This window comes from Brachyistius frenatus, unplaced genomic scaffold (assembly GCF_029030835.1).
Source record: "Brachyistius frenatus isolate BFR_SWC_R1_liver_20210118 unplaced genomic scaffold, ASM2903083v1 Contig_45, whole genome shotgun sequence".
Classification (NCBI taxonomy): Eukaryota; Metazoa; Chordata; class Actinopteri; family Embiotocidae; genus Brachyistius; species Brachyistius frenatus.
The window spans coordinates 2,465,276-2,483,574 of NW_027210644.1; the positions used below are offsets into that span (position 1 = coordinate 2,465,276).

General features: G+C 45.7%; 1 protein-coding gene across 1 annotated transcript; it reads right to left on the minus strand.

The window, feature by feature from the left end:
- Positions 1-155: 155 nt before the first annotated feature.
- Positions 156-17,925, minus strand: atxn7l2a (ataxin 7-like 2a). Its single transcript, XM_069703255.1, has 10 exons — positions 17,767-17,925; positions 16,578-16,646; positions 15,410-15,749; positions 14,598-14,848; positions 12,449-12,531; positions 8,269-8,480; positions 6,947-7,124; positions 6,638-6,759; positions 3,337-4,294; positions 156-475 (listed from the first exon to the last, which is right to left on the minus strand). Exons 1-10 carry the CDS (start codon positions 17,894-17,896, stop codon positions 458-460), a joined length of 2,361 nt encoding a protein of 786 aa, XP_069559356.1. The 5' UTR covers positions 17,897-17,925; the 3' UTR covers positions 156-457.
- Between the last annotated feature and the right edge of the window lie 374 nt (positions 17,926-18,299).

The window sequence follows — 18,299 nt, forward strand, 5'->3', positions numbered from 1 at the left end:
TACAGTATAGTCTTAAAAAAAAAAAGTCAAACCAACCAAGTGAAAAGAACATTTTTAATCCAGTTTTATAAACCAACATATTTAATTTAGCAGCATAACCGGATGGTCTTGAGGTATTTCTAAATCCATACTCTAAAATTCTTCCCACCCTCCCACTCCCATTTCTCCCTCAGACATTCATCCAAATACAAACACACACACACACACGCGCGCACACACACACACACACACACGCACACAGACAGATCCATAGTTCACTAACTGTGCACATACAAACACAACTTGACACACTTATCCTTGAGCGTATGCTCAATCGACAAAAGGGACACACGCACGCGCGCACGCACACGCACACGCACACACACACACACACAAACACAAACACACGAGTCCTGTTTCCTCAGTCCTGGACTGAGCAGAGCTGGCTCCCTCATAGTGGCTTGTAAGGCAGGCACAATTAATGGTGCAGTTTTGGCTGTGGGACAAAAGAACATGTTTGGAATTATTACTTCATTTTGACAGCTGGTTGTATCTTCACTTCAGAACTGTACAAAATGGAGTCAATTAAAACAAACATTATACAGTGTCAGATATATCAGCAACATAGTAAGACATTAAAGGGCCCCTCCAGGAAACTGCAGTCTTGCGACCGCAATAATTAATGCAACTTCACCCAAACTACAATATTTGCGGGAGCTTGCAATTTTGCAAAATTCCCACAATAAAGTTCCTCAAAGCCCGGCTAAAGGTATTACGGCTTTTCCAAACAAAACCTGCTTTATCAGCAAAAATACTTCCTCGTTTACAGGCAGCAGCTCTTCAACCTCTCCTCATTGTCAAACAAACCACAGGCCAGTTGACAGGGAAAAATGGCGAAACAGGATGTGACAGGGTTTATGGGAAATGCGGTGTTATAAGACTCAGGCTACTGATTGTCACACTTCCCTGCATCAGTCTAATCATATATAATGTGTTAAATGACCTGAGTTAATACAGCCTCACAGCTGCCCTTTGTTTTGTGCAGACAGTACGTGTTGAATTCATATTTCATAAAAAGCATTCGAAGGTCTTATGTTTACTGAAGGATTTGGTGGAACTTTATTTAAATACGAGTCGCTCTGTGCTGTCGGTAGCTCTCGGTTTAAAATGCAGAGATAAGGAGGCTTCGGCCCCGGGCTGCTCACCTCAGTCGACTCCCCAGAGCAACTGTGCCTTACTGAAGAGCAGCAGCAACGTCTTTTTAACATCAAAAGCTGTAAATCTCAAGACGGGGGGAGAGGGGGGTGGTGTATTGCAGTCTCTGTCCATCATTTGTACTAAGTGTCCCTGACTGCTGCCATGGAAGCGCCTCTTAGGGGAGAGGTAGCCTCGGGATAAGTTGAGAAGCTTTGCCGACCTAAGGATCATCCATTTTTTCCATGTTGAGCAGCAGACTGGTGTTCGACTGGTCTCGGAGCAGAGCTGATGCCGGCCTGACTACAGACACCACAGACCACCAACACACCGATCCTGAGTACAGACCAATTTTTTTTTTTTTAGAATGTACCATTTTTTGGGGGGCATCTTTTTTTTTTCTTCATTAGCATGCGTCTGTGGTCCTGACGCTTGGTCCTCTGCAGAGTACAGCAGCTACAGGCAGCTCAGATTGGTGACCCAGTGTCCCATTAATTTTAGCCTCAAAGTCAGTACCGCCTTCCAATACCGAGCGCCAGAAAAGACCTGTCTGATCCTCAAAACATCACTTTTATTCGTTGCATAATCCTTAAGTTCACGTCTGCACCTCTGATTTACCTGAACTTGACTTTTTAAGGATGTTTTGGAGAACATAACATAAAAGTGTATCATATATCGATCAGCCACAACATTAAACCCACTGACAGGTGAAGTGAATAACACTGATTATCTCGTTCTGATGGCACCCGTCAGTAGATGGGATACACTCGGCAGTGGACAGTCAGTTCTTAAAGTTGATGTGTTCGAAACAGTTAAAAAAAAATTTTTTTAAAAAATAGGAAAGCGTAAAAGATCAGAGCAACTTTGACAAGGACCATTGCAGTCCTTCGAGCAGAGTCCCTAAATTTAATGTACAAATGAGCAGCAGTTCAGTCCAAAGAACAGTATAGGTGTCTGGCAGCTTTTTCATCCAGCGGCTAAGGATAAAGCAGGATACTGAAATTGCAGTCATTTACATAATGCGTTAGGAAATTATCTATATGTATGGGCACTGACAAAAACAGAAACTTAAAAGTGTGGTTGCAGTGCCAAAAGAAGTAGGTGGTCCTAAATTATGTGCTGGCGTATCCAACTCGAAAAGAATTCGGCGAACGAGGGCAACCAATGTAGAAAGATGGTCTGAATCGCCGATCCGTGTACTCTGCTGAAAGGGCCAACAACGGACACGAGTGTCCGAGCTCGACCGTGGAAGTGGAAGAAGCTGGCCTGATCTGATGAATCACCTTCCCTTACATTTCTTTCTCACAACAAACATACGGCCGAGTACGTGAGCATCATTCAGATGGGGAAGAGATGCACTATGGGATGAAGGCAAGCCAGCAGAGGTAGTGTGACGCTCTGGGGAGACGTTCTGCTGGGAAACCTCGGGTCCTGACATTCATGTGGATGTTACGTTGACACGCACTCCTTCACGGCAGCGGTATTCTCTGATGGCAGTGGCCTCTTTCAGCAGGAAAAAACCGCTCCGTGCTGCACTGAAAAAAACTGGTTCAGGAAGGGATTGAGGAACATGACAGAGTTCAAGGTGTTGACTCAGCCTCCAAATTCCCCAGATCTAAATCCAATTGAGCATCTGCGGGATTTGATTGAAGAACAAGTCTGATCAATGGAGGCCCCACGGGGCCGCTTTCAGGACTTAAAAAGGATCTGCCGCTAAACATCTTGGCAAACTGATACTACAGGACACCTTCACGGGTCTAGTGGCGTCCACGGCCCGACCAGTCAGAGCTGTTTGGTGGCACGAGGGAAATCTACACAATATTATGCAGGTGGTTTTAATGTTGTGGCTGGTCGGTGTATGTGCATGAAAAGCATTCAGTTGGATGTGTAAAGACAACAGCTACACATCATGAAAGTAAAAAGAAAAACCATCAAGATTAGTTTAGTTTTTGGTTTTGATTGGCAGTGTTCTCGAAGCTTTACAGAGGCCGTTTCTTCACCTCTGACAAATCAGTGTTGGGCTGGAACTATTTACCAAGTTAGGAATAAGGACACTAACCGTACACCTCGGCCTCGAGGAGAAATCGGCACATTGTAACTTTAATCATCTTTCCTGTCACTCTGTGCTGCTCAGTACGCAGATTTTCTCTCCTCCAAACCTACCTTCTGTGTGCCCAGTTTCTTCTCCACGCCCCCAGCCAGCCCCCCACCTTTATTGTCCTTCCAGGGGTAGAAGTTAGAGCGCGAAGAGGAGGAGGTGGCAGAGCTGGAAGAGGAGGAGGAGGAGGGTAGGCGGTGCGCTGAGGGTTTGGAGGAGGAGTGCTCCTCCATGCCACCCCCCTTGCGTTTCTTCACTAGTCCCTGGTGCTCAAAGCTCCTCCCGCTGCCCAGCCCGTGCAGTCCTGAGTCCCCCACGCCGGCCCGGCTGTGGGAGTTGGTGGCGGAGGAAGGGTCTGGGGGTGATGAATGGCCCAGAGGAGGGTGTGTCCGTCTGTAAGTCCAAACCGCCTTGGCAGCTGGGGAGTGGGACTCGGAGGGGGACGGTTGGGGACGGGATTTACTGCTAGGGGAAAGCGTGCCATTGGTCTGTCCGTGTGGGAGAGGCGAGGGAACGGGGGCTTTGGAGGAGGAACATGAGGAGGAGGCAGTAGAAGGTGGGCGGCCCCGGTCCTGAAGGATGATGCAGTTCCTGTCGGGGCCTGAGTGCTCTCCTTCCTGGGACGGGGCCTTGCGCTTTCGGAGGACGGCAGCCGCAGCGGCCTCCTCTCGCAGCTTCAGCATCTGCTTGCTGGGACGCCCCACTGGATTCTTGGCTCGCCTAGAACCCACCTGACGCCCCACCGCAGGCTTACCTGGAGACACTAGATGGCCACCAGTGATGCTGCTGCTGCTGCTGCTGCCACCGCCCCCAGAGTTTTCTGACTGTATGGCTGTTTGGGGTCTCCCTGGGCCACGACTGGAAGAGGACGAGGACGATGCAGTTTTGAGGGAGGAGCTGAAAAGACTTCCTGTGCGGACTTTAGAATGTAATGAAGAGGGGGACGTAGTGGCTATGGAGGAGGGCGATGAGGACGTGATGGCCTTAGCTGAAGCAGGTGGAGATGTGGCTTGAGGTATTTTCCTGGATGGAGAAAAAAGAAACCCATTAAATCAATCCCAGATACTTAGATTAGTAAAAAAAAAGAAAAAGAAAAAAATAATTCAACTGTCTGTTTTACCTTGTTGATTCCAACCTTTTACTTACCGATGAGTTTTAATACGAATTTTGAGGTTTATCAAAAGGACTTTTTTTTCTAACTTGCAGCTTCTGAAATCCAGTATTTTATATATATTTTTTAAACAAAATTGAGCTTAACATGCCAACAGTGTTCTACAATTGTTGAGGTAGCAAAATGAGAGTCCAGGGATATTACATGTGGGGTGCCACAAGGCTCTATTTTAGAGCCTTATTCATATGCTAGCTGCTGTAAATTGAAAGCACTTGTTGCTGATGTTGACGGTGGCATATTAGTGGGATCTGTGAATGTGGACCATAGTCAAAAATCTTTCAGCATGTCCAAGTAAAACCAAGTCTGTCCTGTTTGGGACCAAGAAGTTGTCAAGAACAAAGAGGGTCAAATAGCCATTCAAGTTCAATACATTAGTATTGAACTTGAATGGGCGAACCAAGAATCCAGTGGGGCGTCAGGTGGGTTCTAGGCGAACCAAGAATCCAGTGGGGCGTCCCAGCAAGCAGATGCTGAAGCTGCGAGAGGAGGCCGCTGCGGCTGCCGTCCTCCGAAAGCGCGAGGCCCCGTCCCAGGAAGGAACCGCATCATCCTCCAGGACCGGGGCCGCCCACCTTCTACTGCCTCCTCCTCATCTTCCTCCTCCAAAGCCCCGTTCCCTCGCCTCTCCCACACGAACAGACCGATGTCACGCTTTCCTCTAGCAGTAAATCCCGTCCCCAACCGTCCACCCTCCGAGTCCCACTCCCCAGCTGCCAAGGCGGTTTGGACTTACAGACAGGGCACTGTCTGACTAAAGGCCATACATGTTAAAATCAGTAGATATCAGGAAAATTCAACAGTGATAAAACAAATGCACCTCTACAAATATAATATCACAATCTACATTCAAGGGTACCAGCAATCCTCGGGGATGCGCATGTACTCGCTCAAACTTACTACTGCAAGCAGCTGTTATGGAGCACCAGAGATGTACTAGGAACAAAAGATTCAGCCCTGGAATGATCCACTGGGACCGGACCACCTGCAACACACTCTGATGTGCACTCTGAATAACAGGCACACAGTGACGGCTGTTAAAGGGACAGACAGATTTCTGACGGTCCAACGGGCCTCCGATGTAGTGGTCCACTGTGATTTATTCTGGTATTTCCAATGGCGGGCACAATACTGTGGATCACTCAGGAAAGGAAGTTTCATAGGGGAGAATCAGAACCAGCATACTGTAAGAATATCCAGACATACTCTATATAGTGGTTGCTGATTATTATATTATAGAAGAAATGATGAGCCTGGCAGAAGACTGCGCTCACTGAGGGCCCTTCTACTTAGGAATACAACAGTTGCTCTTGGTTGCTAAAATAGCAAAATGAAGGTCCTGTTTGGCAGAACCAGGCTTTTGACCTTTCTACTGAGAAACTTCTTGTATCATCATCGATAGTGTCATTTTGATTTTGCCTGTTTGTTTAGTATAGCAGTGACAACTTAATTCAGGAAAAACCTGCAGGTGATGCCAAATAATCGTTTATATTTATTAATGCATCCCAAACCCCATGTTGGCAGTGATGTATTTAGGAGGATAGAATGACAGCGTCTCTAAAATACCAGGACAGGTGTGTTTTCATGCAAATATCTTGAGTGTTTGTGTGATAATGTGTTATTGCAATATTTGATTTCAGGATTTTATGACTTAGTTTTATATTGTAAAGCCTTGTGTGTTGTTTGCTCACATCTGGAAAATTAGTGTTTTAGTGCTTTAACATGCTATGCTTACATGTCTGTTTTTTATTTAATATTAAAAAAAATCCATAGATAAATCTATGTCATAGTACATCATAACATACCAGATTAAAAGTATTGTAACGATTGAGCATGGGATGCTATACTCTCATGTTAACTTCTTCTTTGACTAAGTACTGTATTTCCTGATTTAAATCATGATATTTAAAACAAATGTATTATTAAAACACAATTCTCCGATTTGATGACATTGAAAACCATTAAAAGCCCCTGAGCAACACGCAAATGATTAACAGGTTTGAGCTAAACATAAAGATTGGATGTTTTCAAAAGGGTTTGAAGGTGATACTGATACTTATTTTTAGTTGGAAGGAAACGTACAAAAGAATTTACAAAAAGAGAGCCCGGTTTTTTTTTTTTCTTACAAAAAAACCTTAAGTATCAGCACCATATAAGCGGCGCAAAGCCATGCAGCAACGTGAACTCGGGTTTCTTACTTCCAAAGATGGGCGCTGATGTGCTGCTCCAGCATGCTGCTGAGAGCCGACCTCAGGTGGTGGAGTCTCCTGTCAAACGTGTAGATGCCGTGACCCAACACATGGCTTCCGAATGAACACACCTATGGAGAGAAGACTTGCTCAAAACCACTGGCACATTTAGCAGTTAACAAATCCTGAGGCCCAAATATCCTGAAAGACGGCCTGGTGACTTTCTGTCACAAGAAAACCAGAAGTTGTTTTTGGCCTGTTGCTTTTTTTTTCTACTCTGCTAAACTTCAGTAAAAAAAAAAAAAAAAAACTGCTCACCGCAACTGGTCTGGGATGTGCAGTGGAAGATGGGAACTCAGCGGGCTCCTCAGGTCCTTCTGCCTCACTTTCTTCACTGGAGATTCGTCCGTGGACGAGAGGTGAGGGGGTTTGGAAACTAGCCTCATCCTGCCGCTGCTTCTCCTCCTCTGAGGTGCTTTCTGGCACAGTAGATCGACTGGAAACCAAAGGCAGCGAGTTAGTTTCAACTACACATGAACATGCAGGGGCAAGACCCAGTTAGACCCTCGACATTAGTCAACATTAGTCAGAGCTGCTTGTGGGTTGGTCTGATGAACGTGGAAAACGTCTGCTTCGTTTCCAAGTCAGAATGGGCGTGCACCATAAGACTCCAACATGCTACTTTGTTTTGTGGCTGCAAGGGTTTGTAATTAGTCCCATCCACAGTGAAATGAATCGGCTTCGACCAGGTATTGGTATACTGACCCAAACCGTGTCGGAGGTTTTACATGATTTGGTGGTCATTTTGAAAAAGGATAAGCCAGCCAGCCTGCGTCTACCACCACCCTTTCCACCTGGAGTGCCCACTTTTAGCGAACAGAGGTCTCTACTCGGTGGAACTGAGCTTTTTCAGAGAGACAACTAAAGACATTGTTAATTCAATAGTAGTGACACTTAACTTACCCCACAATATGAGGTAGAGAGAAGAACGGGGACAGTTCAGGACGGTAACGGGGAGAGTGTGCGAAAGCCACTGAGAGCTGACGGTCAAAGTAGCTACTCTATATTTGGTGGCTCCGTTGTGTAATTCTTTAACATTTTATGGTTCAGAGACTGTAACTGCAGGCTGCTGTCTGTGAATACTGACTTGTTTGACGATGCAGCCAATCAGCCAAGTGTGGGATGAGCACTTGTTGACTGGATCGGCAAGAAACACTTCTACCGAAAGCAGGAGTCCACATTGAAATGTGTCAGCCGGCCTACTCCTAAGTGAAAGACCTTGGTTTCCTGCTGTAGGCCAAATTCTGTCTGATCAGTGTGGCAGTGTTTCCCCTTCATGCTTAAAACATCTGTGCGGCAGCACTGCTAGAGGAACGGCACCACAGAAATTTGACATTATACATCATTATCATGACAAAAAGCAGAAACATGCAGAAAAGAGATCTTTCCATCATCTTTGCCCACGGTGTCTCATCCACCACTGGGATGTTTGACACGAGCATGCTGGTTAAGTTAATAGTGAGTTGTGATTAACAAGCTTAAACAAACACTGTTTGGTTATCTTAGTTTGACCCGAATCTTATAATTTGACTGGCAGCCACACTCATGTATGCATCATTAGCTTTAGTACAGCTCACAACCTGAAAGCAGGGAGGCTGGCCAGAGGTCTCCTGCAGTGTGGAGCACCAGCTTGCTCCCTGGGGGCCTCAGGGCTGGGGGACCGGCCGGTGGAGGAGCCTCCCTCCAGGGTTTGGGCCCCTTTCTCCCGAACCTTGGTCTTGAGTTCCGCCACTAGCTGGTCAAAGTTCTTGCTGCGGCCCACCACCTTCCTCCGCTGGTGGATGGAGTGAATCTGAGGACAAGTCCATCAATATTTAATTTTGATCTTGTGAGTGTTTGTGTATCTAAACAGGGTTATGTGATTGGCCTGCCAAAGGAGAAGGCTGCCTTTAAGCACAAGATAATAAGCCCTGACCAGCTTAAGGTGCAAAGTTTTCTTTCCGATGATGAGCAGCTACCAGAACAACTGCTGCCCAGAAATGCTGATGGCCTGCGGTTGGTTGGCAACAGAACAAGGCACAGGTTCCACATGCGCTTATCGCAACGCCTAGCTTAAAATATCGGAAATGTATTTAATAAAGCAAGGGAACGCCACTCAGGGAACCACTGTATTGTTTTCCCCTATGTGTTTCTGTGGTTGCCATGGTTACAAGGTACATTTTTGCAGTGGAAACAATGGAGGCACCAATGATATAACGGCAGCCTCAACCAATATGACCAAGGCTCTTCACAACGAAAGGAAATGCTGCTCAGCCCTCATAATCATTCAAAGGTGTTTTTGTGGTGTACGGTTTTAATTCAAGATTTCAGCTGAGGCTTCAAAAACTAAATCATGTACAGGTGGTCGCATAGTTCACTTGCAGGTCACAGCCTGGGATGCGCCAATCTAATACTAATTATTCACTCAACGAGCTGGATGGTGTATCTGTGACAATAAGCTCAATCTATTTAATTTAATTGAAATGTATCCATCTACATGCACGTACTACGTCGTGTATCAGTAACGTGATGATGGACCCGGTCGAAGGAAGGAGGAGGGAGCTAACAAAAAACACTAAGTGTCAGCTGTTTGTAGATATTTTACACTGAGAAGTGAAACCTGATTAGAAATGCTCCCAGCCTATTCCACACAGTGACGCATTCAACTTATTAACTAAACCCTGTTGTCAGACCAGTGCTGGAGTATGAGCCGGTACCCAAATACCAGGTTATCGTATCAGGACTGAACGTTGGCCGGTGCATCCCGAGTCACAGCTCGGCGTGTTAGCAGACGTGCCACCGATCTATGTAAAGACTCGCCAAGCTGGCTACATTCCGGTTCGGCCCAATGCTAGTTTAAACGGGGACAAAATAATCCGATGATGCTGCTTCTTCTAGACTTTCCAAATGTTTTCAGACAGAATGGATCAAATTCTCTTGTGGAGGTTGTGATATCTCTAATTCAAGTTATCTATCATTTTACAGCTGCAACATCAGCAATGGAGCTCATTTTTGTAATTACTCTCACTGGCTGAAGGGGGAGACAAATGTTCCACACTGGAGGTTTAACGTTCACGAAGCCAAAAGCAGAGGAAACACAAAGCTCTTCTGACCGGCTGAAGTTTAATTTGTTTAAAGTAGAGTCCAACCAATACATCTGCCTCACAGACATAATGGTATTGTGATATTGCAAGTTGACCGATATAATACAAATATTTTTATAGAACCTAATGCGGAAAAAGATGCTTGGAATGAATATGGTTCTATAAGTGGTTATTTTCTTAGTTATTCATACTTCTTCAATCCCCAGTAAAGTTGTCTGTTTCAGTGCACCGACGTCAGCGTGGAAAATAAACATTATATCCTGCCTTCATTACATATTTTTGTCAAAGATCAAAAGTGTTTGATTACTTCATGAGGCATCATTGTAAAAAAAAAACTTGCATTTATTTGTACTGTATGTAAATATGTGAAGAATATCGTCTGATATATTGCGTACTCCTGAATATCAGAATTGGTCCCAAAAATCCAGCATCAGCCGGGCTCTAGTTTAAATGACAAACCTTGAATTTTGAACAGCTCCATGGAAGTTATCACTGGGATTATACATCGCCATCGTTTAAACGGCACACTTGTAAACACTGCTGAATGAGCCGTTGCGATAACTCCATGACATATTGCATTTTGAGCAGCAGGTGGAGGAGAAAGCACAGCCTCCTACGGAGCGCAGGTATCAGATGCAGGCTGTGTTCCAGCGTGGCTTTCTCGTCCACTCCTGTCGTTTCCTGTTAATCAGGTCATCCTGTCTTTCCCCGGCTGGATGTGGCCTCTCACACTCACTTCCTCCTTTACACACACCAGCCACCATATAAGGACTCTTCCTGTGGTCGGAGCCATTTTCACCGCTCAGTATCACTCAGTGCTGATCAGCTGTGACGGCACTCTCATTTGAAAACGTCTATTCTCATCTCACAGAGTCATCGCTGGTCGTGTGTTCCCCCGCCCCCCCAATTCCCCACCCCCATCCCACCCCCACTTTGCTCTTTTAATGGCGACTTTACATTAAATGTGGGACTAAAAGCTCCCCTAGCTTGATATTTGATACATTTCAGGGAGATAATCTGAAGCTTCGCAAGATATTCTAACAATAAGATCACACGGCTTTATGAGGAAACGGGTACATGAAGAGCCAGTGAGTCACTCAGCTGTAAACAACAGGTCACCTGATTTTACTGCTACTTTTAAACACACCGTCACACACGTACAGCAGGACAATGCAGACAGGAAGGTACAGCTCATTAATCAAGACACTGACTCAAACTGTTCTATCATCTACATGATTTAAAACGTCGGCTTTTGTTTTATGTCAGATTTCATAACTCTACGAAACCAGATCAACTGTGATTGTGAATGGAATTTGTTGCACACCTATTCAGTGTTAATGTGCAAACGTCTGGCTGACACGCTACCAGTCTGAGCTATAAAATGATCAGAGGTTGTTCAAATGCCATTTGGTGAGCACTGCGGTCTACCAAGTACTACGGGAGGATAACAAATGAAAGGAGGAACCCGAAGGAGTGAAAACCCATAACGAACCAAAATACCTCCATACAGGAGATGGCCATGAAAAGAACCAACGGGAGAGTTTGGCGTGTCCGCCGCAGTCATCCAAACACCAGTACGGGGAATATCTTTTGGAAAACTGCGGTTCATCCCTGCAGCAGAGGCCCACACACTTTGAAAAGCTGTGACAAAGCACGCTGAAGCAGATCTGGACACTCGAGATTCAGCAACATATTTATCTTTATTTTGGTCTTCACTGTCATATGTTAGTATGTTAGATACACGCTGAGCACAGATTTGTACTCGAGTCATTACAGGCAAATATGAGTGAGAACACCACGTATAGACTGAAATTATATCATCAGCATAGTCATGCATCTCAAGGCTTCAAACAGTGTGGCAGAAGAATGCTTTCCAAACTGAAGCAACACAACATGACAAATGGTCCACAAAATAAATAAATCGATTTTTCTTCAAAAGTATTTTTGTAATCTCAAAGTGCCGCTTTGTGATGATAAAGCGATTTCTGGTTCAAACATTGATTAAAAGAAGTCTTGTTTGGGAGCGTTAATAGCTGATTCTCTGAGATATAATATTTAGTCATCACACTGCAGATTTCCATAAATCTAATAATGTTGACACAACGAGTGCAGTCCCATTTCCTCAGTTTGGGATTTTAAACTCTACTCCTTCTAGCTTCAATCTGAAGGGCAACTACCCAGTCGAGGGCCCTCCGAAACGAGGGGTAAAGCCACGGGATGGGAAATGGGATTGGGCCTCAGTCCTCAATTTGATCAAGTACCATAAAACTCGTAAGGAATCAAAAAACAATTCCAAATTGTGATTCCTAATCAATGAAAGTGTGGGACTGACACACAACCATAACTGCAGTTAGGAAAAAAACAATCTGAACTTGATGCATTTAAAAAAAAAAAAAAGAATTTGCAGTCTGATAAAGACTCAAAGCCAATGATAATATCTGACTTCTTGGCTGTTGTCTGAGAAACGAGAGACCACAAACTCACAGACTACTTTGCTGCTCTCACGTCTTCTAGCTGGGTCAAATGCAAAAGGGGACATGACCAGATGCTCAACGCCTCTTAACCTTCCACTGAACTAAAGCTAAACTGAAAAAGTGAAACAAGAAAGAAAGAAAAACTGCACAGACATGAGAAGGAGAGCATCAGTGTGGTGGAGCTTAGCGTGTGTGTGGCTTACATTGCATGTCAGGAGGCGAGTGCAGACCTTCTTCCTGTCGGGGTCAAGGACGCCACAGTGTTTGTCCAAGTCACACTCCCTCTCTAAGGAGACAGAGAGACCATTTTAGCTCCAAAAATCCCACACCGAACCAACAACATGTCCACACCTCCATAACACACAGTGCTGTCAATAATTATAAAAAACAAAAACAAACAGACATTCACATTTGTCACTTTTTACAAGAATATGTTCTACAAACTGACGCTATTGTGTTTTTGACTGGTGTCTAAACAGCAGGTGTTTTTCACCTCACACGTCTGACAGATTACATGATCAATACAGATGTTTACACTGACAGCGAGACAGTACGCGTTTCAGAAACGCAACCTAAAACATCTTCGGAGATTCAAGTAAGATGCTGTGTACTGATAAATACAAATACTTATATGATGCACTTAAAACGGCCCAAAAAATTTGTATGAAATGCTGGACACTTTTCACACTCAACAGCCGCTGCATAGCAGAAAAGAAGGGACCACCAACTTCAAAAGTGTTCAAACTAGGACGTCTAAGGAAGCTGCAGCTGTTGCAGAACACCTCACAAAAGTGTTTACTTTTCCCTAAATACCATCATACTGCTGTTGGATTGAAGCTATCTATGTGTTTATTGAACGTGTGAACCAGAGGGCATGAAAACACAGTTCCTGGGTGAAAAAAATTTAAATATGTTGGCGGGTGATGCATTCAAATGCTACGGTTATTTCCGGCGCGCACAGAACGGCAGTATGCGGTTTGAGACAACACTGAAGTTTCAGTACTCTACAAGTAAGAGTTCTACCACGTAAGACCACTTTTTGTTAGTGTACTGAGGGAAGTATTTCATTTGGAACTCGGCCAGAAACTTCAATTCTATTCACAGAAGTACAATAACTGTATCTGACTGTGCAGGTCAAACGACTACGCAGCAACGGTGTGCCTGAATGCATCCTACAGAGGCCCTCATAGAAGACTGAAGCTGTGCTACCAAACGAATTCTCCCCACTCAGTCTGAGCAGACACCGTATAACGCTGGGTTCATTAGCACGGCCCCCAAAACAAAGTACAAGCAAAGTAAAATGGCAAATACATGCATTTCACCTTTAAAACATGACCAGCATATTTCCCCTGTGATTGCCTTCGAGGGCAGGAAAACCGTGCCTCACGGTATTTAACACTACTCTGCAGTGTTTGCCTCATGATAATCTTTCCAATTCAGAGGATACTCAAATTAGCCTTTCATTGTCTCAACATGCCCAGCCAATGCAGCATCAGAAGAACAGGAGGAGCGTTTTGCTCCTCAGTCTTAAGACGTGTTGCGGTTCTTACACCGAGCCGGGGAACAGTGGGCCACACAATGACGCAAGACAGTTCAGTTAACAGTTGAAACCAGTAGACTTCCAGGTGTCATTAGAAAGTCACTGCTACACATTATCTGAAAATAGACAACCTCTGGCACAGTTAAGTACTTTCTATGTCGGGGGTTCAAAGTGAATCTGGCACATATTTTTCTATGTTCTTTTGATATTGTATGTAATTGCAACATCCTCTTCTCGACTTCCAGTTTGGCTCTAAAAACAAAGACCATGGATATTTAGTTGGTATACATGATCTGTAGGACAGGCCACGTGATATGCAGGACTGGAAGAGGAACCATTATTGTCACAAAAATCTGTCGAGTGTGACTAAAACTCTTCCCTAGTGCACCTGCTATGCTGGATGGACAGTACAGCATTACTGTGAAGGACAAAAAGACCTTAACTTGTCCTTCTGTATGGAGCCTTCATAAAAACGGTGATATGCATCCCTGTGTTACAGGTAGAGGCTGCGCAACCATCAGCAACTATCTGAGCCAAGTTTGTAAAACGTCCTATCGGAACAGACTAGTACACGAATAAACTGCAAGTGACTCCAAGGAGCAGTGAAGGTGTCTCAGAGCTTTTCAGCCAGCTGTGGTGGATGAAGCAGGATACCGTTTGAATCTTCAAGCATTTACATAATGTGTTACGAAATTTTCGATGTATATGGGAACTGACAAAAACGATTGAAATGTTTTAGTAGGACATGAAAAAGTTTTTATCCCCACCTATTGTTCTTTTTGAATTATCCACATCTCTCCATTTGTACTCACTGGAGGCCACTTTGTTATAGGGTCTGGGGATCCGGTGGCCTGGCACCGCAGAGTGCTGAGGGGAGTCCTTCCTCTGTGTAGGGTGCCTGTCACTGGGTGAAGGCCGACCAGGCGGAGTACCTCCATGAGGCCAGGGCGGATCTCTGAGTGATGGAGGCGGAGAGCTCATCGGAGGCTCCAAAGGTGGCGGCTGCTTGAATACTGATGACTCCGTGTGGCTGCTGTGGGAGGACTTCTCCAGTGGGGAATGTCTGGGATGGGAGAAGAAGCACCAGGCCGAAGTTAACTTTGTAACACATCTGAATATCTACCAAGCTAAAAAAAAAAATAAAAAAAAATAAAAAAAATCTTTCAATAAATGTTTGACATTTATTTAAATATGTCTTCCAACGGTTCATTCTTTACAAACTGAAATAAGCCTAACTTCCTCCCTGAAGCAACAACACAGCCCAGGAGAAGAAGCCCAGCACACGATCATATGTAAAACAGCAACGTGTCAGTGCGTATTTCAATCTTGAATGAACATAACCAACAACATATCAGGAGTCAATCAGTGAGCTTTAGAGATGCTCGTCTGCAGATATTGTAGCTTCTGAACCGCTGTTTCTGGTCTGTAGCAAAGGAGAGCTACCAAGCTGTCTGTTCACCAAACAGATGTGAGAGTGGCACCAATCATCTCATCTAACTGTTGTTAAAACGAATATGTGTATTTTCCAAAATCTTAAAACTAGTACTTTAATTCAACCCAGCTCTGACCTTTATTCCTAACATTTTATTCCACGACTCCCCAACTTGCCCCGCTCTGTTCTTACCGTACTCCATCCTTGGTGTTCTTGGAGTGTCTGTACTGGGGTGGGGTGGAAGGCGACGGCGGGGCCGCCCGTTGCTGCCCGGCCCCTTGGCCTCGACCGTCCCACGATGAAGCGGAAGCAGCGTTGGTCCCATGAGAAGGAGAGTGGCCGTGGTGGGGCCTCTGCTGGGGCTGAGGTGCAGGAGTGGGAGAGCGCAGTCTGGCGTACAGCTTGGCCAGCGGTCCGTGTCTCCTCTCGCAGTGCTTTTCGAACGCCTGCGGCTTCACTACTTGGCCACAATGGCTGCAAACCACCAGGTAGAAGTCATCGTGGCCGGGGTAGAGGCCAAAAATGGACATGTCTGGAACGAGCGTGGAGAGGAGGAGTGGAGAGGTGAGAAAATACAATGGACACACATCAGGCTGCCGAGGAGGAACATGGTTATGTCCCTTTGAGGGAGCAGGAAGGGATGATACGGCATTATGGAAAAAATGGTAGATCCTCTCACTTGAAGAGCTGTCAGGGCTGGACAACTGCGTGGGAAATACAGTTTAAATTCCATTTAGGAGCCCAGAGTGTCCCTAGCATAGGTCAGCCTACCAAATGGGAAACGGTCTGCACTTATAATGGTACCTTTTTACCTTAGAGGTTTACAAAGCACTCGTTTTTTTGTCACCTATTCCAATCATTCAAACACACTCACACACCAATGTTGAAAGAGCTGCCTGTTCTACCATCTCATGAATGTTAAGGTTACTTCCAAAACAAATCCCCATGTCGATGTGAACTGATCCCTGCTCAGTTTTCAGAAGGTGAACAAACTTCCACACATGTACTGTCAAGGCGCTCCTTTTGCGTTATCCTCTCGTACTCACACAGACACACAGGAGCGTCTTGTTGAACAGTTTCTGCTCCAGACAGACAGGCTCGGTGCCAGAAGGTGTCTAAGCGCAACACTATCCAACACTAATACTTGCCCAGGTCTCTCCAAACCAGGAGCTCTATTACATCCCTGTCTCTGGCCAAAGCAGGAGACTTGCATGCTCAATGCATGTGGACAGAAATACAAGCGCGCGCACACACACACACACACACGGGTATGATTGTTTGGTCATGCTTTCTTGTCTTTAGAGATCCCCGACAACGACAGCCTTGACGATGTCTTGCAGATTTCAGTGTGCAGACTTACCCTCTTTACTGAGTGACATGGCCTCTGCAGCCTTTTTGCCATTCTTGCTGCAGTCGTCCACATCGGGCCCTGAAACATCACATATCACAGCATGTTCAAGAAGCCCCCGGGTGAGGTCTGATGTTTTCCAAAAGTTGTATGACACGATCATCGGCGAGCCAAAGTGTAACCTTAATTCACAATTTCTGCATAGAAGCAGGCCTTTAAGCTGTGATTTGCAGGTCAACTGCTTCTGCACTCACAGCTGCTGGTCAGGTTTTTGTGACCAGCTGTTTTCATAGTTTGTTGACTACAATGAGTAGCTCGTGGCGTTGTGTGGCGGGAGGACTTTATTTCGCAGTTATGGACAGAGTAGCACTTGGGAAGGATGCCAGACAATGAATGAGCGCACATACTTAAAAAAAAAAAAAAAAAAGCTGGGAAGGGCAAGAGCAGAGTCTCGGGGCAGAAGTCACACATTTGAGGTTTCCTATTGTTCACAGACATTTTAACGTCAGTAAAAACGGAGGCGGCGACGCAAGGCAATGGATTTGGAGGGGGGGGGACGGGACATTAAGATGAAGCGAAAAGCCCACCGGGGAACGCTCGCTAATATCAAAGGCTGGGCCAAGCATTTCCATGGAGGCAGCAGCAGCAGCAGCATCAGACTCCTCCTCCGTCACCGGTGTCTACTCTCAATCCGCCTGCTGCTGCTGCTGCTGCTGCCAATTAGCACGCTAGCGCTAACTGCCTCCTCGTCTACGGCTGGTCTGGCTCGCTTGTTAGCTTAGCTTCGCACAGCAAGAAGTTGCTCGCCCAGCCATCCACACGAGCCTCCTTCCGCTCCGGTGCCACCGCTGCCCGGCCGGTTTTGGACTGTATTGATCCCCGACAGTGGGTGGGGGGGGGGGGGAGGCTGGCAGCCTGTTTCATGGCAACAAGCGGTAAACACGCACTCTGTGACGGTGATGTCCAAATAACCACCACTTGTTTTGTTTTTTATTTATTTGTTTTTTTTTTAGCTTGAGGACAGTGGATGCAGTGAGACATGGGAGAGAGCAACATGTTACCCACCCAGCACTAGGACCCGGCAGGGTCTTTGTTTGGGTAACATGGTTAGCCCTGTCCTCCGTTTCCACGAATATAAACCCCGGTGGTTTGGTTAAATGACTCAATAGCTGCCGGTGTTTGCGTCGATGTGCTTCCTTACCATCCGAAGCTGTCACACCGGCCCAGTCGGCCCAGGCAGTCCAGCTTTGACCCACGAAATCATCGAGGCTAGGCACCCGCCGATCCAGAGCAGCCATTACTTTTACTGCGCGTTCACGCACCGCCATCATCACTGCGCGGCAAGCAACTTACGTCATATCTCGCGTTCTCGACAGGATAGGAACTTCCTGCGTGCGCGTTCTGGGGACACCCACACAGAGAGCAAGCAGTCCCCTGCCTGTCTGTGTGGCATGTCCTGTTCTTCTTTTTCGGACTACTTTAAAAAAAAAAAAATAATTGAGTAATGTTATTGTCTGATCCTTGGAAGAGGCACTTCAAATTACTGAGCAGTAAAAACAACACATCTTCTTCAAGATACACCGATAGGCCATCAGTGGAAATGTAACACGTTTAAGCGTATAGCCTGTGAGGCAAGACCAGCTCATTTCTGTACTTGACTACCTGTTAAACCCACATGATCGAGTCCTTTGGGTGAAGAAATACACAGAACTAACCCAGCAACATAGGTGAAAC